The sequence below is a fragment of the Vespula vulgaris genome, chromosome 18 (genome assembly GCF_905475345.1).
Source record: "Vespula vulgaris chromosome 18, iyVesVulg1.1, whole genome shotgun sequence".
Lineage (NCBI taxonomy): Eukaryota > Metazoa > Arthropoda > Insecta > Hymenoptera > Vespidae > Vespula > Vespula vulgaris.
Genome location: NC_066603.1, coordinates 2,156,949 through 2,180,927, shown reverse-complemented (window position 1 = coordinate 2,180,927; position 23,979 = coordinate 2,156,949). Strand labels below are relative to the sequence as shown.

Here is a 23,979-nt window from a genome sequence, read left to right as displayed (position 1 = left end):
AATTAAATTAAATTAAATTTAAAAATGTGATAAAAAAGAAAGCGAATGAAGAACAAAAAATTATATAAGGATTCTCGAGAGAAAAAAAAAGAGAAGAGAAGGGAGATGGAATGACAGGGAAGGGTGGAAAGAGGAAGGTAGAAGAGAAAAGGAGAGTAAATATCGTATATAAAAATTAGCATAACGAGTGCAAAAGACGACCGATGTTACAGACTTGAAAATAATACGTACGAGAAAAAGGGGTGTGCGGTAAGTAGAGTGTTAAGGGGGGTAGGGAGGTTATGAAAGGGGGTTAGTCGCACGCAACTGGCACGCGACAACATCAGCTGGCTTCTAACAATGGATCGGATCAACGATCCTCTTTTACTCTCTCTCTCTCTTTTTCTCTTTTTTTGCTGGTGCAACCGTAGCTTGTTGCAGACTCTTTTGAAAAAAAAAAAAAAAAAAGAAAAAAGAAAGTTATACTAACCAAAAGCACCCTTCTACCCTTCTATCTCTCTTTCTCTCTCTTTCTCTCTCTCTCTCTCTCTCTCTCTCGTTTTTGTTCTATGTTTTTCTCTCATGCTCATATCTTATGAACTATTCTATGGTGTTCTTTCTATAAACCTCTTTCCTCCCTTTTCCCATTGGTATATGCAGTAAGAAAATTAAATGACTTATTCGTCGTAGAATTCTACTAGTTTTTCACGATAAATAATGAAACTTATAAACTTTTCATTGCTAATTATGGCTATCGTAACTTGACTTTCATCGGGGAGAATTTTTTTTTCTACTTTTCTTTTCTTCTTTTGCCTTTCTTTTTTTCTTTCTTTTTTTTTATTCTTTTTCAAGTGAAATGCGATATTGTGCGTTTTAATGGATGTATTTATCTAATTATTGGAATTACAGTGTACTGATATATATATATATATATATATATATATATATATATATATACGTGTGTGTGTGTGTGTGTGTGATTTGAACTTTTTAATCAAGTAAAAAAGAGTATTTAATTGTATTTTCAAATTAATTAAGTTTCTCAGATAACGAAGATTATGTTAATAATTACAAAAAAAAAAAAAAAAAGAGAAAAGAAAGAAAAGGAGCAAAGAAAATTACCTTGAACTTATTGGAGAAAAAAGGAGATAGAGAAAGAGAAAAAAAGTAAAAAAGAAAGAACAAATATTCCAAGGTTCGTTTGATTTTCTTGAAAAGTTAGAGCAACAAAGCCAATAAAAATAAAAAATATATTCTTTCTGGTGAACGACGAGAGTGGCAAACGACTATTTATATTTTCTTTTATTTATTTCTTTTTTTCTGTTTTCTCTTTTTTTTTAGAAAAAAGAACGAGAGAGAAAGATAGAGAAAAAATACTGATGATAAAGAAAAAAGACAGACAGATAGAGAAAGAAAAAGAGAGAGAGAGAGAGAGAGAGAATGAAAGAGAAATTTGTTTCGTGAATTAGCATGAATAAATATAACCATTTGTTTCCACAAGTTTTATATATATATATATATAAACTGCATATCTGTCTCTACGTGTACATCTTTTCACATACACATATTTACACACGTATATATATATTGGATTTAACGAAAAAGGATAGTAACTGTTGAAACTGCATTTTCGAATAATTAACACGTAGAATTGAAGACATCTCGAGGGCAAATGTTTCTCATTGAATTAAATCTTTTTTGATACATACACACACATATACGCGCATACACACAGATACATATGTATGCATACACATAGGTACGTGTTTGTAATAGAGAAATTTCATGGGAAATTCGTTAAATTTATACATTAGAGAAATAAGAGATTATCAATCAAGAAATTTCATTCAGTTAATATATATATATATATATATATATTTATTTATTAATAAATAAGAAGAATTAAAAATAAGAGAAACAAGTTGTCGAAAAAAAAAGAAGAAAAAAAAAGAAAAGAAAAAAAGAGCCAGAAAAAGAAAGAAAAAGAGAGAACGATAGAATTCACGAACAACAACACTTTAATGTAATTATCTTTACTTCTGTAAAAACGACTTGTAACAGTCTCTCAATGGATTATTCTCTTTCTTTCGTTCTTTCTCTCTCTCTTTTTGTAGATATTGTAGAACGTAATATTGTACTTGATAAAGGTATATAACCAGACACACTATCTCTTCGTGAGCAATGCAAAGCTGTAAGCTTCGGTGCTTTCACGATCAACAATAGAAGAGAAAGAGAGAGAGAGAGAGAGAGAGAGAAGCCACCCCCTCCTCCTACCACAAATACTGCTATAGCATGTCTAAGGTTTAAAGTATACAGAGAGATATACACTGCGAAACATATCTAGATTCTAGGATCTCTCTCTGTCTCTCTCTCTCTCTCTCTCTCTTTTTCTCTTTCTCTTTCTCTTTCTCTTTCTCTTTCTCTTTCACTCTTTCTACGATGTTAAACTCGCGTGTGCTAGAAAGAGATTGGCGTGTACTGTCGGCATTATCGAGATTTCGTTTACCTTAACATCGTAAAGTACATATTCCTTTTGTATATCGAGAGACAACGTATAGAGACTTCACTATGTTTGTATATACAATATATATGTATATATCCTTCTATTATATATATATATATATATATATATATATATATATTATGTATATGTTGGTTCATATAAAATATTAACAATTTTTGCGAGAAAATTGTAACATTTATATATACATCATAAATTTGAAATTAATAGTAAAAGAAAAGGAAAAAAAAAAAAGAAAGAATATTCTTGTTTTTCTTTTCTTTTCTTTCTTTATTTTTTTTTTTTTTCTTTCACCGACCGCACTCTTTTTCTTATATCAATCATTTTATCAATCATTTTAATCGATCAGTATGTATCTGGGATCGATATTTGCTGATAATGTCAAAGATTATTTAGAAATCATTAATATATGCACACGCATATATATATATATATATATATATATATATATATGTATCATTTGATAATTCATCTCATCATTTCTGTTAAATGTTTATATATGCAAATCATTTGAAATTCGACACCCTTTATATGGTCCATTTCCCGTTATCGATTACTACCTTCGTATCATTGGAAATGAATTCATTTCATTAAACGTTAATCCTAACGAACGTTATTTCAAGCTTTGATCGTCGATATGAATTAACGTAAAAAAAAAAAAAAAAAAAAAAAGAAAAGAAAAAACAAGTCTCTTGAAAAAGAAAGAATTTTTATGAAAATCTAAAAGAATTTTTTTTCTTCTAAAGAAAATGATATTCGCATTGGCCAAGTGCAAGGGACAAAGGATAAACAAAGAAAAAAAAGAAAAAAGAAGGAAAAAGAGGGAACGAAGAAAGAGAATATTCAATAAACAGTTACATTCTATTCTTCTACAAAAATAAAATAATAAATATAATTCTCGTTGCGAAGATCAAGATTAATTTGATTGAAAAAAAACAAAAAAAAAACAAAAAGTAAAAAGCTAGAAACAAGAGAAATAAACATTTCAACGTCTAGTCAAAAAAAAAAAAAAGAAAAAAAAAGAAAGAAAAAAAGAAGAATAATTCTAACCGAGAATCGTCCGATTATTTTGGATCTAGAAAGAAAAAAAAAAAAAGATAAAGAACAAAAGAAAAGAAAAAGAAAATAAAAATAAGAAACTATGAGATAATAATAATCGTAATTACGATATAATGTAACGAATGATTTAACATGTAATAGATCATTTGTTACATAAACGATGTAGGAAGGAAATAATAATGAGAATTTGATATTTGGAGAATGATGATTATTCGAGAAACGAGATTCAACTTCCTGCATCGACCACATTATGGTTGTTTGGTAGAACTCAAAAGAAAGGATGATATGTGTGTGTGAATTTATGTGGGTGTATATATATATATATACATATATAGAAGGATAAAGAAGAGGGTGACTCTCTCGAAAAGGAAGAAAAGGAGTATAGGAAGGAAGCTTCGATGTTCCTTCTTCGATCGCATGTTCACGACAAGAGCACAAAGGAAAATGTTCATCCTAGCTTTTCTCCTTCGCTTTTCCACCCCCGAACTCACGAGAGATTTAATTATCGAAGTTTTCGTTAAGGGGTGCGCGCTCACCCTTCTTCTACCATCTCATCCTCGGATTTCTACTCGACTGAGAGTTTACTTTATCGAAATAAAGATATAACTGAGACCACGCCGCAAGCAAAACTCAAAATTTGATATATATATATATATAAAAAATGTGTATGTGTGGGTATGTATAAACATTATTAAATATCTGATTGTTTATATAAAATATATAAATGTAGAAATTGTTTTAATATCTCAATTAATTATATCGGTCAATGAACAAATTTCAAAGGAAAAGAAATTAATTTTCTCTTCGATTAATACATATATATATATATATAATTATTAAAATATTAATATACGAAGATAAACGTCTCATTTATTAAATATTACATTTATAAATGTTACATTTTTCATATTTTAAATAATATCAGTCAGCGAATGGATTTCAAAGGAAAAGAAATTAATTTTGCTCTTCGATTACTATATATGTATATATGTATTATATATACACACCTACACACACAATTATTAAAATGTTAATAAACGAACGTAAACGTCTCGTTTATTAAATATTACATTTATAGATGTCAAATTTTTTATTTCTCGAGTAATATCAATCGAAAAAAAAAAAGAAAAGAAACAACAAATCTCATATTAAACATAACAAATATAAACATCTTCTTTAACCAATAACGTCAAATATAATCGCGTGTATCAAGAACAAAATTCTGAGTTGTATCCTAAAAACTAATGAAATTACAGATGAACGGGATGAATAAATAATAAAAAGGAAAGAAGGAAAAGAAAAAAGAAAGAGAAATTCCAGAGAGAAAAAAAAGAGAGAGAGAGAGAAAGAGAGAGATTACTCGTAAAACAAAAAAAAAAGAGAGAAAAGAATTTTTATCGTCGATAAAAACAAATAGGATTGTCAAAAAGATAAAATGAAATATATGAGATCAATGACTAAGGGTCCTCAGGATTAAACGTTCGGTCCTGGGCAATCGGGCACGCAACAGTGTCTGCGGGGTTGCATGGTACCAGGCGCTCGCCAGCAGTGCCGTTCAGACGCAGAGGGTAAAATCAACGATAAAGAGAAAGATAGAAATACAGACAGACAGTAAGAGAGATAGAGCGCGCGCGCGAGAGAGAGAGAGAGAAAGAGAGAAAGTGTATATGTGAAATAGAGAGAAAGAGAGAAAGAGAGAGAGAGAGAGAGAGAAAGAAAGTTGGAAGAAGAAGCAGAGAGAGAAGGGTGAGAATGCTGCTGGAATATAGAAGAGAAGACCAAAGAGAGAAAAAGAGAAAGAGAGAGAGAGAGATAGGGGTTGAAGTGGGGTGTAGAAAGGGAGGTAGTTGCAGACGCGCCTCGACAGGGGTAAATGTCCGTACGAATGCACCCCGGATTGGCTTTGGGGTGGTTTCCATGGAGACCAATTCGCTCGGCCCGGGAAGTCCCCACTGCTAGCAAAACCGAGCGAGAAAGAGAAAGAGAGAGGGAGAGAGAATGAGAGAGAGAGAAAGAGAGAGAGAGAAAGAGGAAGAGAGAGAGTGACTGAGTGAGTGAGTGAGCTTTTCCTGAAGAGAATCGTGCACGAAAAGCCTTCGTCGTTGTGCTTTCAATTCCAAAATAGTCTAACTCTGACGTATATGTTTATGTATGTATATATGTATGTATGTATGTATGTATGTATGTATGTATGTATGTATGTGCATGTCTGTATATGCATATGTGTGTATATATAAACGTCATTCTTCTCTACTTCCATATCAATCTCTATCTTTGTCTCTCTTTCTCTCGTTTTCTGTCTGACTAATAAACCGCTATGAAAATTTGTAAAATGATCGATTCGATCATCGAACGTCGCTTTCGATCTTTTTAATTTTGTTTCCTTTTCTTTCTCTCTCTCTCTCTCTCTCTCTTTTTTTAAATATTCGTCGATCATTTTTGTTTCTCTCGTTCGTTTCTCTCTCTCTCTCTCTCTCTCTCTTTTTTTTGTTCTTTTTTATCTCTTTTCGATTAAGCCGTTTTTGACTGAGTTTCCATTATATTTCATTTAATCTTGTTATTACTTTAAGTATAAGCGTACGTGTGTACGTATTTACGCGCCTATCCGTTTCGATGGGAGTTTCGATGATATATTTTTTTCTTATCGACGTTCGTTCGAACGTTTGTTTTTTAATTTAGATAGGGAGAACAACGTTTATTATATTTCGTTTACTCATCTTGCATCTGTGTGTCGTATGCGTGTGTGTTTTTTTATTTTTCCTTCTTCCTTTTTTTTTTTTTTTTCTTGAATGGATAAATGAGAATCGACAATATGATAATCTAGAAACGATTTGTTATATAAAGCTACGTAGGTATATACAGTGTCGCGAACATATAGTTATATAAATCTGTGGGATAATAATTTAACGTGACGTACGTATTGTTGCGTAAAACAATTTCTAATGGTATCTCCTTATAGAATTGTTCGTTTTTACGTATTGTTTATTACGCTTTAGATTATATCATTTCGATTTGTGGCTGTGATAGTTATTATATTTTTATCTTCTGATCTTTTTCTTTCTTACAATTTTTCTTTTTTTTCTTTTTTACGTCCAAGTTTCGTTTTTCTTTTTTTTATTATTTAATTCCTTTTTTCGAATTATCTCAAAAGTATTAGAATTGTTATTAGAATGAATATAGAAAATAAATATGATCATTATAAATATTTTGAAGAAATATGTAATGCAATATAACCCGTAATATATCTCTCATAATCGATTTTATATTGTTATCTTTTTCTTTTTGTTTCAAATGAAAATTGAACACTACTATTAATCCATAATTTAGAGGATAATAAAATTTTGTAGAACACCACCTGTGCACATACTCACCCTTTATATACACACACATATACCTATATATATATGTATATTTATACATAGTAATAATCGTTATTTAAATCAGATGATTAATACATCGCAAGGAGAACGGATATGTACGATGCCGAGGCTTTTATAATCTAAAACAATCATAATTTTCAATTATTTACTTTGAATAGGGAAAAAAAAAGGACGAAACAATAATGAACAATTCGTAATAATACAAGATCGTATTTTATCAAAAAGCATATTAAAAAAAAAAAAAGAAGAAGAAGAAGAAGAAAGAAAATAAGAGAAACAAGAGAGATAGTACGTTCTGTTTAAAAAATAAAGAAACAAAAAATATATATGCACGTATTAATTTGATCAATTGAAAAATAAAACTTATACTATCCATATTATCGTATAATGAGATATACGTTGATACTGAGAGGTTCTCTCAAAGTGTCAAAAATTATAGAGAACTCTCGATATTAATAATTAAACGAGAATCTTACCCCTGTGAAACGTTCCAAAGATAGTTCCATTATCTTTCCAGCTGTTATAGTTAATTTCTTTTGGGATCGTAGAATAATCAATAGTAATAATCGACTCTCGTTTGGCTTTAAATCGTACCATAGTGATTCGTATGCGACATCGCCGATTAATTTACCCTAAAATAAAAAAAAAAAAAAAGAAAAGTATATATATATATACCTATACATATGTATGTACGTATAATGAAGATATATATATTTTTTCGTCTCTTTGTTATTTTTTTTCGTTTTATTTCGTTTCGTTTCGTTTCGTTTCATTTTCACGCGAGAGAGAGAGAGAGAGAGAGAGAGAGATAGATAGAAAGAGAGAAAGAGAGAGAGAGAGAGATAGATAGATAGAAAGAGAGAGAACGACGACACGAACGAAGGAAGAGTAGAAAAGGACAGACGAATCGCGTCGAATCGATCGTGTCTGGCTCCGACCTTGGCAGTGACGTACTCTCCTGCGAAGCAGATGACAAAGGCCTCGATCACGATCGCTACGTAGAATAGTATCGACTTAGTCAGCCTCGCCGCTTCGATTTCTCCTTCGCTGATCGACTATAATCGAATTGCGTTGATTTACTCATTTTTTTATGTATTTATTTATTTAATTTTTTTTTTTATTTAATTTTGTAATTTTCGTTTTCTTTCTTTGTTTTTTTTGTTTTCTTTTTTGTTTTCTTTTTCGTTCTCTTTCTCTTTTTTTTTTTTTTTTTGGTTTTTTCGTTTCGTTCCTTTTTTTTTTTTGTTCGTTTTGTGCAACTTGTTCTTTTTCTTTTTTTTTTTGCATTTCTTCTTTTTTTTTTTTCTTTTTTTTACGTATGTTTCATACGAACATTATATTGCTTATTGTATTTATTTATTTATTTATTTATTTATTTATGTATTTATTTATTTATTGTTATTATTATTTCTATGTTACCGAAAGAAGAATTTAAAATGTATTTACATTAAGCATATATGTATGATATATACATATATGTGTATAGTAAAAATACATATTAAATCAAATACATTTGCATTGAATGAATTTTCAGTATTTTATTTTTTAAATGTGTTTAAACAATTTTTTCTTCGGGTCCCTTTTTCTTTTTTTTCTTTTTTTGTACGCGCAATGACATTTACATCGAACGTATTTGCAATTTTCCCTTTATTCTTTTATTATAGTCGACCCCTTCGACGACACTTGCATTAAACATATTTTCAACAAAATGAAATTTTGTTTCGTTCAATCCTTTGTAAATCTATTTTTTACCGCGATTCATTTAATATAAATATATTCGTTGAATTTTTTATATTTCTATTTCCTTTACTTTTTTCTTTTTTATTGTTTCTATTTTTTTTTTCTTTATATATACACACACACACACACATCTATATATATATATTACATTATACTTACGGTAACGATCATAAAGCCAAGACAACAAATGATAAGTATGTTCGACATGAATTGCATGAGACTGAAGTATGTGAAAAGAGATTCTATGTTATCCGAGAATAGGATGATCCTTTGATGTTTTGCAATTGCATTTTTCAATATGGCGAGCGATAAGTTCCCTTCGATGTCCTTTCCACTTATGCGTAACAACATTTCACAAAGTATATCGACTTGACCACCAAGATGAAGTATCTACGAGAGAAGAATACTCTTTAAAATAATATTTGCACATATTAAACGAGTTAATAGAAATAATAAAATCGTATATATAACAAGATTACAATAATAAAAACAATAATAAGAAAGAAACAACATTTTTAAATATTCAAACTATTATTTATATTATCTATAATATATCGAAAAATTCTTGAGTGATTTTAAAAATGAATTAATATTAAAATCGTCGAATTAAAGTATTCGTAAATCGATGTTCGGAATCGTATGAAGAATCTTTCATATCATACATTGTATAAAAACAACGATGATAATTATTGCTTTTTTATTTATTATAATTATACGAAACGAAGTATGATGAGTAATAACAATAATCTCTTTTATGCGTTTATCAAAAATATAATGCGATATAAATGAATTAGTCTTGAGAAGAAATATTCTTTTTGGCTTTTAATAAATAATAATCGGATCTCTTAGCAATATAAAAAAAAAAGAAAATAATTATATATAATTCATATATAGTAAATTATTAATAAGTATACGTACATACTTATAAAAATAGTGATTAGTATTATAATAATTTTATAAATAAATAAATAAAAGAATCATATACCAGTGCGACGATCAAAGAGCTCAGAACGGCTGCCACAGCTGTTGTTAAAAGTTGATGAAAAAATTGCGTTATAATAACAATTTCATATATCGGCGACTTGTTGCTATTGAAGGGTAGAATCATCTTCAATAATAGTTCACGTTCCTCACCCTCATCGTAATTATTATCGCCGATAACGAATGTACCAGTTGCATAAAAGAATGCAGAGATGCAATAAACGCTAATAATTAAATTCGAGTAACGATGAGCCAATATTATTTTACTCGTCATAGTACTATGGTCACATTCAATTTTCGTAGATTTTTCCCAATCATTTTCCATCATTTCCAAGATGTCGTGAAATATGCTAAATTATATTAATCGTTAATACGCAAGAATTTTCTTTAACATTTTTAAAAATCAATTTAATTCGTTATTAATAATTGATTCTTTCCTTTTTTCTTTCTTTTGCTTTTCTTATTTATTTTTCGTTTTTTTTTCCTTTCTTTTTTTTCTCTTTATCTCATTTTTACAAGAAACAAAAATAATCGTTTAGAAAGTATTGAGTTTCGTTTCAAATTTATATAGAATGCATGTTATATTATTATTATTATCATCATCATTATTATTATTATTATTATTCTGTCATGAAATATTTAAGAATGAATATATGATCAACATACACATACTAAAATATTATAATATTGATAATAATTAAAACATTTTCATTGCTAATAGATCAATTAGAACTAATATCAATGAATAACAATTGCTAGTGTTGCGATATTATATGTAAAAAAAAAAAGAAAAGAAAAAAAGAAAAGAAAAATTGAACTGTTCATATAGAAAATAATTCCAACTCAAATGTAAAAACACATTCACGGACTTACAAATGTTCGTAATAATTAGATATTAACAAAGTTGTATAAATAAGACAAACACACACGTACACATAGAAAATCACAAACCATCATAATTCCATCGTTTCAACAAAATAAAATTAATCGATTAAATAATAAATCATAGAGAAATCAATCAATGATACATACACACGTGTACACACGTATAATTATAAACATAATATACATATATACAATCTTACTTATAATTAATCCAAAAAGCGAAGAGCTTCAAGATGGTAATCGTGTATGCCAAAGTAAGACTGACACTATCCATGATTCTCATAAGTTCCATGAATCCCGAATGTGCAAGAAGATAACGAAATTGAAACGTTTGTATAAACGATACTGTCACAATCCAAAAAATCCGTGGAAATATCATCATAGAATTAGGCCACACTCCAACACAACGTAATCCTAATTGTACAGCTGGACCAATTGTACTCGTCAACATTTTATCTTGTTTATTTTTTTTTTTCTATTCTCTCTATCTTTCTATCTTTCTTCCTCTTTCTCTCTTTATATATATATATATGTGTGTGTGTGTGTATGTATGTATATATCTATCTATATGCACGACGTTATTCAGAAGATAACTAAGATGTAAGAAATCAGCTGATCGTGAAACAAATCCACGCGAAGAAGTTAGTTGATAGTCTTTCTAGCTTCTATATCGTAGAATGATCTCAATGATACTGACCTACGATTCTGATTTACTATTATCCTAGTCTTTTCTTTCTTTCTTTCTATCTTTCTTGTTCTTTCACTTTTTTCTTTCTTTCTATCTTCTTTTTTTCAAATGCGCACGTCTCATGTATCCCACACCAACAGTTTATCGATCATTCTTTTTCTCTCTTTCTTTCTCTTCTTTTTCTTCTTCTTCTTCTCCTCTTTCTCTCTCTCTCTCTCTCTCTCTCTCTTTCTTTATTTCTTTTTTTTTCTCTACAATTTCAAGCTATTGCATAATTCATCGAAAACTCCTTACTTTCAACATAAAACAAAGTTTCTCGAATGATGATCGCGAAGAAAACTCGAAATAAAAAATGCGACAGTTAAGTATAATATTACGAATAAAATATTAATATGAAGAAAACATAGTACACGTGTCTAGTTTTCTTAGTAATTTTTTTTTTCTTTCTTTCTTTCTTTCTTTCTTTCCTTCCTCTTTCTTTTTTTATCATCCATAGAGAATATTACGTGTAATCGCACTGAAGTGAAAGAAATGATTGTTAAAATATGTAATGTTCGGATATGTTCGAACTCTTCGTATAACGCAGACATATACGTATATACTGCTTTGAAAAAAAATTGTCGGAGAGAAGGAAAAAAGAAAAAGAAATAAAAAATTAGAAAAATATACGATCGCTCGAAGCAAGGTAGTAATTTTTCTTTTTTTGTTGAATAAGTAACGAAAAAGAAAAAATAAAAATAAGTTGTGAAATTGTGAGATGAATTTTCGATTGTGCTTCTTTCCTTTCAATTTTTTTTTTTCTTTTTTTCCCCTCTTTTCTTTTTCTTAAGTGTAGGATCTCAAATTATTACTTTGGATTGACTGATGTCTCTTGGATTGAAGAAAGTATTCTCTATGAAATATGGTATTCTACATTTTAAATATATCTATATATTATACATATATTATAATGTAATTATTTAAATCATATTTTTATCTATTGTTTTTAATATAAGAGAGAGAGGGAGAGAGAGAGAGAGAGAGAGAGAGAAATAATAAAATATATAATTATTATATAATAATTAAACATATAATAACTTTAAAAATACACTACATATATACAAAAACATACACACATATATATATATATACACATGTAAATGCACATATATTCATATTCTATGCGTGTAAGTATATATTTACTACAAAATGAAGAAATAAAAAATGAATTTTAATAACTCGCGTAAAGTACAGAAACGTACGAGGCAGAGGCATTCAACATCTACAACAAACAAACAAACCAACAAACAAAACAAACAAAATAGTTACATTAATAAAACCTAAAGAAAGTTAATATATTTTTCCAAAATATCTTACTCGTGCGAATCTTTCTAAAGATAACTCCATAAACTTGCCTGCGGTAATCTTAAATCTTTTCTGGGATCTGATTATCAGTAACAATAAAGATTTACTTTCTTTCGGATCAAGTTCGTACCAATTACATTCATAAGCTGCTTTCTCGATAGCTATGCTCTATAAAAATAAATAAATAAATAAATAAATAAATAAATAAAAAGGTAAGAAGGCAGAGAATGAAGAAAAGAAGAGAAAAAAAATAAAAAGAGAAAAAATAAATAAGTAAAAAATTAAATCAACAATATCCAATCCGATATAAAGTAGATCAAAAGTTTCTAGGTGCAAATGTTTCTTGATGGTTTTTAAAAAAAATGTTTAAACACTTTTTCAAAACGTTTCAAGCTAACTTCTTCTTCTTCTTCTTCTGTTTTTCGACTTACAAAATTAAAATTACAAAAAGCCAGCTTGCAAAATTACTTTTCATAAAATTATTATTATTATTATTATTATTATTATTATTAACAAAAAATTATTTACCTTGGATCTAATAAATTCTCCAGCAAAGCAAAGAACGAAGGCTTCTAAATTCACTAGAATATAATAGGGAATAGTCCTTGCCAATATGACTGACCTTTGCTCGGAATCTAGTGACTTTATCACAGAATATTTCTCAATAATTTTAATATTTTTTTTTTTTTTCATAATCATGATTTTTATGTACATAGACACATATAAATGTATAACTCACCGTGACGATCAGGAAACCCAATAGTCCGATCACCAAAGTATTCGAAAGAAATTGCATCAGTGCGATGTAAGAAAATATATTTTCGATATTCTCGGCAAATGTAATGACCCTCTGATGACATTTGATCAACGATTCAAAAATTTTCTTACACGACAAATGATTCTCCGCCATTCGAGATATTTCTGAAAATTTTTTACATATTATTTCCACTTGACCGTCCACGTGGAGCATCTAAAATATAAAATAAAATAAAATAAAAAAAGAAAATGAAATGAAATAACACGATAAAATTATTATTGAAATTGTATTGAGGAAACAAATATATTATTGTTGTTAATTATTAATTTAGAAAAAAAGAAAAGTTGATTCTCACCAAGGTCACGAGCAAAGCGTTCATCATACCGGACGTAGAGGCAGCTATGAATTCTTCGAAAAATTGTACAAAATTGATGAGCTCGTAAATCGGCGATTTCATAACGTCGAATGGTAATTTCATTTTAAGTATCAGCTGTTTTTCTTTTGCAAATAGAGCGAACGAAAGGAAGAATATTACTCCTAGAGAATAAGAACCAACGAAAAAGTTCGAATAACGGCGTGATAATATCACTTTCTTCGTCATTGTTTCAATATTTTCTTTTTCAATTAGGCACTTTCTCCAATCGTACGTCATCATTTTTAAAATCTCGTTAAATACTCTGACGAAAAACATCTTTGATTGGATCGTACAAATTATTGATAACATTTGACAGAATATTATTAAATCAAAAAAAAATATATATATAATTGTTAAATTATATATATATATATATATATTAATTTCTTAAAATAGATTATATCATATGAAAATGATCGAATTAAAAATTGATTAAACACATTCATGCATATACACACATAAAAATAATAATAAAAAGAAAGGTGGCATTCAACTTTAAAATAAAAAATATATATATATAAGAAACAAGTAAAAAATTAATCAGATATATATATATATGAATCTTTATTTAAGAAGTGTAACACTTAACATACCTGTGCTTGATCCAAAGTATTATTAATTTAATAAAAAGTAAATAGTTAGAGATGGTAATACTTAAACAATCCATCAAACCTGGTAAATCGCCTGATCGGAAATTTGCTATTAGATACCAAAATTGAAATATTAAGGTGGAAGACATCGCAAATATCCAAAGAATACGATGAATTATAGCGTAACTATAACCGGGCCATAATCCAATGAAACGTAAACTGAACTCGAGTAAACGATTTATTGGACTTCCAGGTAACATCGAATATTTTATTTCTTCAATTTTCGATGCTTCAAAAACTTTTATACTTCGAATGTACATATATTAGTAAGTTATTTATTTATTTTTTTATCATCGTCGGTAAAACAGTTTCTCGATCACGTAAGAAAAAGATGAAGAAGCAACTCTGATAGAAAGCAAAAACGAAACAATAGTGACATGAAATTTGTTGCATAAACGATGTCTATTCGTTTCTCCCTCCCTCTGTCTCTCTCTCTCTCTCTCTCTCTCTCTCTCTCCTTCTTTCTTTCTGTCCCCTCTTTCTTTCTCTTTCTTTCTCTTTCTTCTTATATTAAATTGATAGTTTTGCAAGCATGATTATAGTCCAAAGAAAACCTATAAGGAATAAATAAAAAAAAAAGTAAAAAGAAATAAAGATGTTATTACGTCGATTTAGAATTGAAAAATGAAAGACAAATAAAATAAGAAATAAAAAAAGTTGGAGAATAAGAAAGAGAGAGAGAGAGAGAGAAAGAGAGCCCTTCATGAATCGAAAATCATTTTATTTAATAATGCAAATGTATATTCATACGCGTCACACGCGAACTCTACTACGTAGTTTAGTTCTTGTTTTTCTTTAGTGAAGTAAAAACGAAGAAAGCAACATTTTTGTTTCACATTAAAATATTATAGAAAAGAGAAAGAGAGAAAGAGAAGAGAAGGGTACACATAATTTGAATTTCGTGTTAATTAAAATTTCAACATCACTTTTTGGTGAGTTCGACGTTCACTGATTAAATTATAATTATAATAAAAAAAAAAAGATTTGGAAATGATGTCAAATTGAATTTCGTTTTAATAAAAATTTCAACAGCATTTTCCGATCAATTCAACGTTCATTAATTCTATCATAGACATATGATATTAATAGTAACATGATGAAAAAGAAACAAATAATAATAATTATTATTATTATGAAAATTAAAACATTAGAAATTTAGATTAGAATTTACTCGAAGATTCTATTATTATATATTACACAATAGTTGTGAAAACATGTTGTTTTAATTAAAAGGATTTTTAATACATCGCGTAAAGAACTGACACGTATGATCCAGATGCTTTTAACATCTGAAACGAAAATACGATGATCGAATTATCGTAATGAAATTATTTTGCAATTATTATAATAATTGATGGAAGGTGAAATTAATGAAAAAAAAAAAAAAAAAGAATGAAAGGAAAAAGAAAAACAACATTTTATTTATCTTACGCTTGCAAACACTTCCAACGATAAATCCATAAACTTTCCAGCAGTTATGACAAATCGTTTTTGTGATCTGATCATTAGAAGCAATAGAAATCGACTTTCACTTGGATCCAATTCGTACCAATTTGAATGATAAGCTGCTCTCTCGATATCTGTGCTCTGTACAGGTAGAAAATAATTTTATTAAACAATATTTTTTTGTATTATATATATTTTATATTGTACAAATTGGATCAAATAAATTAGAAGAAAAAAGAAGGAAGATCCTAGATGGATCAAAAGTTCTTAAGGTGACTTTAAAAATTTATCAGTTCTTTTTTCAGACTTTGGCTACTTCTTTGTTTTGTCTTTTTCTTTCTTTCTTTTTTTTATATTTATTTTTCAATCCTAACTTAAAAAAAAAAAAAAAAAGAAAAGAAAGACAGTATTACATTTTAAAATGAAATACTGTCGAAAAGAAATAATTGATCTTTGTAATGATATTCTTGTAATCATTTTTACGAATCACCTAAAAACTTTCGATCCATCATATATATATTTTACTCACCTTAGAACTTAGATATTCACCGGCGTAACAAAGTGCAAATGCTTCGAGATTTGCAAGAACGTAATATGGTATAGTTTTTGCTAAGATTACGTTTCTTTGCTCGGAATCTAATGACTGAAAAAAAAAAAAAGAAAAAAGAATAAATTTCTTTTAAACCTCTTCGTGTCAAATCTGTCCCGTATATATTCTTTTCTTTTCTTTTTCTTTTTTCTTTTGTTCTTTTTCTTTTCGAACAAGGAAAACAAAATGAATGTAATATTTTATTATGAAATATATTCGTCGATATTTATTTACCGTAATTATCAAAAATCCGAGAGAACATATAACAAGTGTATTCGATAAAAATTGAATAAGTGCTATATACGTAAATATATTTTCTATATTATCCGTAAAATTGATGATCCTTTGATGTTTGTAAATCGAAAGTTTTAATATCTTACTACAGGATTTGCCTTTTTGAATCAACGACGATATATCTGATAATTGATGACATATTATCTCGACTTGACCGTCAACGTGTAGTATCTAAAATGATTATTGATTATTAATAAATGATATTATCAACAAAAAATTTGTTTTCGTACGTGTATGTGCATATGCAAAATTACGTTTATTAAACATTAAATGGAATTCATTGAACTCGTAAATGTTATTATAAATAAAAAAAAAATAAAATGATATTTTCATACACACATATACACACACAATATTGTATAATAACTTTGCATAATTATTCTGACACGATGCATGAAATATAATTTATTGTATAAAAAAAAAAGAAAAAAGAAAAAACAATATTTTTCATAAATCAAATTTATTAAATTCATCAAACCCTCGTGTTTTTATGAAAAGTAAAAAAAGAAGAGAAGAAACAAATAATTTTTCTTTTATTATATTATACTTACCAAAGTCACAAGTAATGCACTTAGCATACTTGACATAGACGTAGCCATAAATTCTTGAAGAAATATAACGATATTGACCAATTCGTAGATCGGTGATTTCGTAATGTCGAAAGGTAATTCCATCTTGAGTATCAGCTGTTTTTCTTGCGTGAACAATGCGAAAGATGAGAAAAAAATAAGCCCTATGGAATAAGAACTGACGAAGAATCTCGAATAACGTTGTGACAACTGTACCCTATTAGACATCGTTTCATGATTTTCCTTTTTATCGATAGAATCCAACCAATCATCGGTCATCATTTTCAAAATATCATCGAAGATACTACAAACGATATATATATTTAATTTTGGAATTTTCATTGATACATAATTAAAGTAATAACACTAGTATTTTTTATTGGAAAAAAGAAAAAAGAAATATTTGACATCTTGTATATCCAAGTGAATAATTTCTATATAGTATTTTTTATTAATATTTCTTATCATAAAAAAAGAAAGAAAAAACATATATATATATATATATACACATACGCGTATCTAAACGAAAATAAATTTTAATAATGGTTTCATCGAACAAATTTTGGTTAAACACCTTTTTTTACTTAAAACACCTTTTCAATATTTCTAATCTAAATTAAAAAGCATTGACTTCGTTCTTCTTTATATTTTCAAAATTCCAACATTATTTATTGACTAATCCGACAAAAAAAAAACAACAACAGAAAAAAGAATCTTTCTTTTTTCCAATAATAAAAAAAAAAAAGAAGAAAAACATTTCATGTGATATACATTTATATATATATATATTTTTTTTATTTATATTTTATATCACTTACCGATTTTTCATCCAGAGTATAATTAATTTAATAAAAAACACGCTATTCGACATTGTTATACTCAAACAATCCATAAGATCTGGCAAGTCGCCAGACGTCAAATGTATAACGATGTACCAATATTGAAAGAATAATATTAAACACATGGTTATTACCCATAAAAAACGATGAACTATTACATAGGAATAACCTGGCCAGAGACCAATAAGACGAAGACTGAACTCTACCAGTTGATTTATCGGACTGACGTTAGTAGATATCATCGTCAACGTCATAGTCGAATCAATCGACTATTTTTTCTTTCTTTTTCTTTTCTTTCTTTTTCTTTTCTTTCTTTTTTTTTCTCTCAAAGTAAAACGACGTCGGTGGTAAACGTCGATTTATCTTGAAAGATGTTTTTTTAAAAAAAAAAAAAGAAGAAGAGAGAACTTTTTTTTTTCCTATACGAACAGATACATTTATATAAACTCTTCTCTAACTCACAATGTGAAACTTCTCTTTTATTCTTCTAACTACGTCGCTATTATTTTTCTGTTTTCTTTTTCTCTTTTATTATTTTATTTTTTTCTCCTCCTCCTTCTTTCTCTCTCTCTAATATCTTCGACGTAAGAAAAAGAAAAAGAAGAAGAAAAATAAGTAGAAGAAGAAGAAGAAGAAGAAGAAGAAGAAGAACAAGAAGAAGAAGAAGAACAATCGACGTTTGTAAAGAAAAGTTTGCAATATAAAATCCTTATGTTCGTTCCCTCTATTGTGTATAAGTCGCGTGTTCGTGTATGTATGTTTTCGAAAGAAAATCGTTCTTTATAAAGATGATTACAGGTTTTCGTGAGATAGAAAAAGATCTAACGGAATATCGTGATTATAGGATGTGATATCTTCTTTCTTGAATACTTACAAAAGATATAGAGAAAGAAAGAAAAAAGAAAAGGAAAAAAAAATAAAAAAGTAATAATGATCTCTCTATTCAAAGAGGGAAAGAGAGAGTGATGATCGAAAGCCCATTTGATTGAATTATTCAAAAACTTATAAGTAAACTTTACACGGGAACTTTCTTTTATATATTCACTCCTCTATCACCTTACCACCCTCTCACCTCCTCCTCCTCCTCCTCCTCCTCCTCCTCCTCCTCCCTCTCCCCCCTTCTCCTCCTCTTTCTGAAGTCCTTCTTTTTGATCGTCATCGTCAATGTTGATTTAAGTTGTTTCTATCGAAGATTATAAACTTCCTTCATGAGATAAAAGGACATAATCGAAATAACTATTTTCCTAACTGGACTATACTACTTTTAATTTATACTGGTATAAAGCAAAACTTTTTTTCGCATTCGACACGCATAGTGTCGCATCGATAACTATGTATGTATACGATAGATAATTTCAAGTTTTGTTTCATTCTTTTTTTTTTTTTATTCTTTTTCTTTTTCTTTTTCTTTTTTTTTTCTTTTGCATTTGTTTCTTTTTTTCTTCTTTTTCTTCTTCTTCTTCTTCTTCTTTTTCTTTCACGAAAAGTTCTGTCTTCCAATCATAGTCGATCACGTCAATCTCTAATCGTTTTACACTACTTCGTATATACGATAAATCTTTATTACACTAGATTTAAATTCTTATGGTGTTTAATACATCGCGTGTAATACCGATCCATAAGATGCCGATGCTTTCAGGATCTATAAATCAAAGATAGATTTTATATGTATATATATATATATATTTTTTGTTATTATTATTAGACTATAGAACGTTTCCAAATTAATCCGATTATCTTATATATTTATTATATATTATTATGAAATGTAATAGTTCATCAATGTAGATGTAAAATTATCTTGTCATTTTCTAGAAATATGAAATATTAAAATAATATATATATATATTTGTAATTATTTATAGACCAATTAAAAACCTTTTCTTACACTGGCAAAACTTTCCAGAGACAAATCCAAAAACTTGCCAACCGTGATGGTTAATTTCTTTTGTCCTCGAAGTATCAACAACAAAATATATCTATTCTCTTTAGAATTCAATTCGTACCATTGAAAATTGTATGCTGCTACTGCGATAGTTAGACTCTAAAAACAGACAAAAAAGAAAATGAAAGAAACGAAAAACAGAGAAAGATGATGGACATTAAAAAAAAGAAAAAGAAAAGAGAAAAGAAAGAAAAAGAAAAAAAAACGTGGACGTCGACAGTACAATTATAATATTATAAAAAAGAAGAAATATTATTAATAATATTATTAATACAATATGTCACCTTTGAACTGAGGTATTCGCCGATATAACAGAGAATGAAAGCTTCGATGTTAATTATCACATAATATGGAACAGTTTTTCCTAATATTGCACTGGCCTCGTCGGTGTCCATAGACTTTTTAGGATTATTAAATAACGATTATCAATTTACAACAGATAACGACAAATAACGACAGATAACGTAGTATATTCGAGGGTGTAAAAAACACGTAGTATAAAAAACAAAACCAAAAAATAATTACAGACCTATGACAAATGGAATATATGTACTAACGATCATTATGACGAATCCTGAGAAACATATGGCCATGGTGTTGGAAAAAAATTGTAACAAGGCTATATAAGTGAACATGTCTTCTATATAATTCGAAAACAATATTATTCTATCGTGTTTAATTATCAAATATTTCAACGTTTTCAAACGCGACGTTTCGTCCTTTTGAAATTGATCGAACATATCCTTTATTTCTTGACACATCACATCTATCTGACCACCTACGTGCAATATCTGTAATATTATTGAAATAATTATCAAACAATTTGACGTAGAATTTCAATCCTTAAATTTATTCTATGAAATAACAACGATATAATAAATCAAATAATATTTGTTTATGATTTAAAAAAAGAAAAAAGATATTCGAACAATTTTATATATCAATTATTAATCAATCAGTTTATTAATCAATTTGAATGATTACCATAGTCACGATTACGGCATTGAGCATACCAGACGTAGCGGCAAATGCAATTTCCTCTATGAGTTGTACTATACAAACGGTCTCATAAATTGGCGAAAGAAATGGATCGAACGGTAATTCCATTTTAAGTACTAGTATCCTATCGTCCGATAATATAACAGGAAATATAAACATTATGGCACTGAACGAGTAGCCAAAAAAACAGAGTTTGGTAAAACGTTGTAATGATTTAATCTTATCGATCATAATGTTGCAATATTTTATTGGAAATTTATTACTTGTTGTTGTTGTCGATGTTGTTGTTGTTGTTGTTGTTGTTGTTTTCGACCAATCGTCGTTCATCATAAGCAGAAGATCACGAAGTGTTCTGAGCAAAATTCGTTGAGGTAATTTACCTTCTTAGAATCCTATTTCTTTCTTTTTATCTGTTTTTTCGTTTTTCTTTTTTCTTAAAAAAAAAAAAAAATTAACGACACGTACCCTTGATGATTCCAAAGTATAAAAAGTTTGATCAACAATAGGCTGTTCGATACGGTGATACTGAAGCAATCCATTAGTTCGGCCAAGTCATCGATAAGAATATGCATAACGATATATCGATATTGAAATATTAAAATTGAACCCAATGCGACAACCCATAGGATACGATGTAAAATCGCATAATTATAATCCGGCCATAATCCAATAAAATATAAAGTATATCTTACAGGTTTTATTACCGAATTCGGATATATTCTCAAGTTTAATCCTTCGTTTGAATTCTTTCTGATCGTTGTGTTTTAATGGAAGAAGAAAGAAAAAAAAAAAATAGTAACAGTGAAAAGGATATTAATAATAACAACAATAATAAACAACAACAACAATAACAACAACATAGAACAATAATAACAATAATAATAATAATGATCAATAAAATTTACGTACCTACTCTTCATCGTTATATATATATATATATATATATACAAGTATATATACACATATATACTAATCGTTCCTATCGTTTGTCCCCCATTAACACGAACTGTCTTCGAACCATCGAAGAGACTTTTTGCTTCGCGTTTCTCATCAAATATTCTTCTCATGCGAGCTCGAACGTGAATCGACTTTTCCTGATTATAGGTTTTACGAGGAAACGTCGTAATAGGACGAGAGTGAGATAGGGTGGAGGGAGGAGTGGAGAGGAAGCAAAGGGAGAAAGAGAGTTGCAAGCTTTTCTCGACGACAACAAAAAAAAAAAAAAAAGAGAGAGAGAGAGAAAAAGAAAAAGAAACGCGAGAATTCTAATGCCGTCATTTAATGCCGATCGAACATTCGATCATTTGTTTTTGAATAATGCAACACTTGTGGACGTACTTACTTACGTGTTTGAAGTTAATAAAGAAATTGGAAAGAACGAAGAAATAAAAAATACAGAAAAGAAAAGAGAACAGAAATTGTTGCAAATGCGTGAACGAAAAGAGAGAACAATTTGCGAGTGTGTAAAAAAAAAAAAAAAGAAAAGAAAAGAAAAGAAAAAAGAGAAGGAGAAAATTCATTACGAGTGTCTGATTAAAAGAAAATAAGTGACTTAATGAAGACAAGGAAAGAAAGAAAAGAGAGAAAAAAAAGAAAGGGAGAAAAGAAGTTCGTGATACCGTCAGTGAAATTAATTTATTCTCGTTTGCGTCCTCACTTTGAGCTATTTCTCTTCCTTCTATTTTTCTTTTCTAGGTTTTCCTTTTTTTTTCTTTCTTTCTTTCTTTCCTTCTTTCTTTTTTTTTTTCCTTTCTTCCCCTTCAAGTTCAATGAAAGAGTTTTTGAGTCGAGTAAGATGGGGAGATGTGTATAGTTAAGTGATATGGGTCATAAGATAATTCTTTTGAAAGTAAGTTGGAAGAGTAAGTCGAGAGATTGATAATAATAAGTTTACTTGAAAGTTCATTTAGGCTCTTCGATATGAATCCAATGTCTCTCTCTCTCTCTCTCTCTTTTTCTCCGTGTATTTGTGTGTGTGTGTGTGTGTGTGTGTGCGAGAAAGAGAAAGAGAGAGAGATAGAGAAAGAAAGTGAAAGAGAAATTTTCTTCGAAAGAATTTATTTCTATTGCCAATAAACTAATTTTAAACTTACTAATTCTAAATGTAATACTTTTCAATAGATAGCATAAAGTACCCGAAACTTTTAAGGATTGCGAAAAAAATACGAATTAAAAGAAAAAAAAAAAAAAAAGAAGAAGAAAAAATTGAATCCAATTTTATCGATGAGAAAGTTTGATTGGAAATATAATTGATCGATATTAAATCGATAATGAAAAAGTCACAATGACATCTATGAATTTTATATTTCGACTGTTATAGCAAATATTTTTTTCAGATTTTATCAACAAAAACGAAAACCATGAAACGTCTTTGAATATTCTAAAACGTCAAAGTTAACGACTATCAGCTGATTGTTAATCGATCGATCAGCTGATACCAATCGATCAGCTGATACCAATCGATCAGCTGATATTTAAAAGGAATTCACGATACGGACTCGTCGATTTTTAATTCAAAATATAATTGAAGATTCTAAAACGTCAAAATCAACGACTATCAGGTGATCGTTAATTGATTGATCAGCTGATATCGATCGATCAGCTGGTATTTAAAAGGAACTCACGATACGGACTCATCGATTATTCATTTAAGTATTTTGACACGTCATTTAGAAGATTCTGTTTTTAAATAAAAATTTTCTACACTTGTATTTTCTATGATATATCATCGTCATAAATCTTTTTCCTGCAATCAAATAAAAATGAAAAAAAAATCAAATACTTATAATTCTTAGAATACATTTTTTTTTTTTTTTACTTATTTAATAATACCTTTATAAAAAAGAATAAATTAAATTCGATCTATAGGATAACCAATCGTATGTCATAAATTTTTACG

The 23,979-nt window shown here is 28.4% G+C and overlaps 4 protein-coding genes across 6 annotated transcripts; all 4 read right to left on the bottom strand.

Annotated features, from left to right (window-relative positions):
* Positions 1-6,925: 6,925 nt before the first annotated feature.
* On the bottom strand, positions 6,926-11,430 carry LOC127070404 (odorant receptor 82a-like). Its single transcript, XM_051008321.1, has 6 exons — positions 10,746-11,430; positions 9,665-10,010; positions 8,839-9,069; positions 7,878-7,994; positions 7,416-7,571; positions 6,926-7,058 (listed from the first exon to the last, which is right to left on the bottom strand). Exons 1-6 carry the CDS (start codon positions 10,994-10,996, stop codon positions 7,008-7,010), a joined length of 1,152 nt encoding a protein of 383 aa, XP_050864278.1. The 5' UTR covers positions 10,997-11,430; the 3' UTR covers positions 6,926-7,007.
* A 981-nt stretch (positions 11,431-12,411) lies between these two features.
* Positions 12,412-13,776, bottom strand: LOC127070407 (odorant receptor 2a-like). Its single transcript, XM_051008325.1, has 5 exons — positions 13,690-13,776; positions 13,317-13,498; positions 13,106-13,219; positions 12,590-12,745; positions 12,412-12,494 (listed from the first exon to the last, which is right to left on the bottom strand). The coding sequence occupies exons 2-5, from the start codon at positions 13,485-13,487 to the stop codon at positions 12,444-12,446; spliced, it is 492 nt and encodes a 163-aa protein (XP_050864282.1). The 5' UTR covers positions 13,488-13,498; positions 13,690-13,776; the 3' UTR covers positions 12,412-12,443.
* A 1,080-nt stretch (positions 13,777-14,856) lies between these two features.
* LOC127070402 (odorant receptor 85c-like) lies at positions 14,857-18,457 on the bottom strand. 3 transcript variants are annotated; one of them, XM_051008318.1, is made up of 6 exons: positions 18,116-18,457; positions 17,280-17,601; positions 16,669-16,899; positions 16,375-16,488; positions 15,831-15,986; positions 14,857-14,953 (listed from the first exon to the last, which is right to left on the bottom strand). In XM_051008318.1, the coding sequence occupies exons 1-6, from the start codon at positions 18,388-18,390 to the stop codon at positions 14,936-14,938; spliced, it is 1,116 nt and encodes a 371-aa protein (XP_050864275.1). In that variant the 5' UTR covers positions 18,391-18,457; the 3' UTR covers positions 14,857-14,935. The 3 variants fall into 3 exon arrangements, with proteins under 3 accessions (XP_050864275.1, XP_050864274.1, XP_050864276.1); XM_051008317.1 differs by lacking the exon at positions 14,857-14,953 and adding an exon at positions 15,572-15,688; XM_051008319.1 differs by lacking the exons at positions 14,857-14,953; positions 16,669-16,899 and adding an exon at positions 15,572-15,688.
* A 1,253-nt stretch (positions 18,458-19,710) lies between these two features.
* LOC127070409 (odorant receptor 4-like) lies at positions 19,711-20,794 on the bottom strand. The gene is made up of 4 exons (XM_051008327.1): positions 20,639-20,794; positions 20,366-20,479; positions 20,025-20,180; positions 19,711-19,778 (listed from the first exon to the last, which is right to left on the bottom strand). The coding sequence occupies exons 1-4, from the start codon at positions 20,714-20,716 to the stop codon at positions 19,728-19,730; spliced, it is 399 nt and encodes a 132-aa protein (XP_050864284.1). The 5' UTR covers positions 20,717-20,794; the 3' UTR covers positions 19,711-19,727.
* Positions 20,795-23,979: the final 3,185 nt, after the last annotated feature.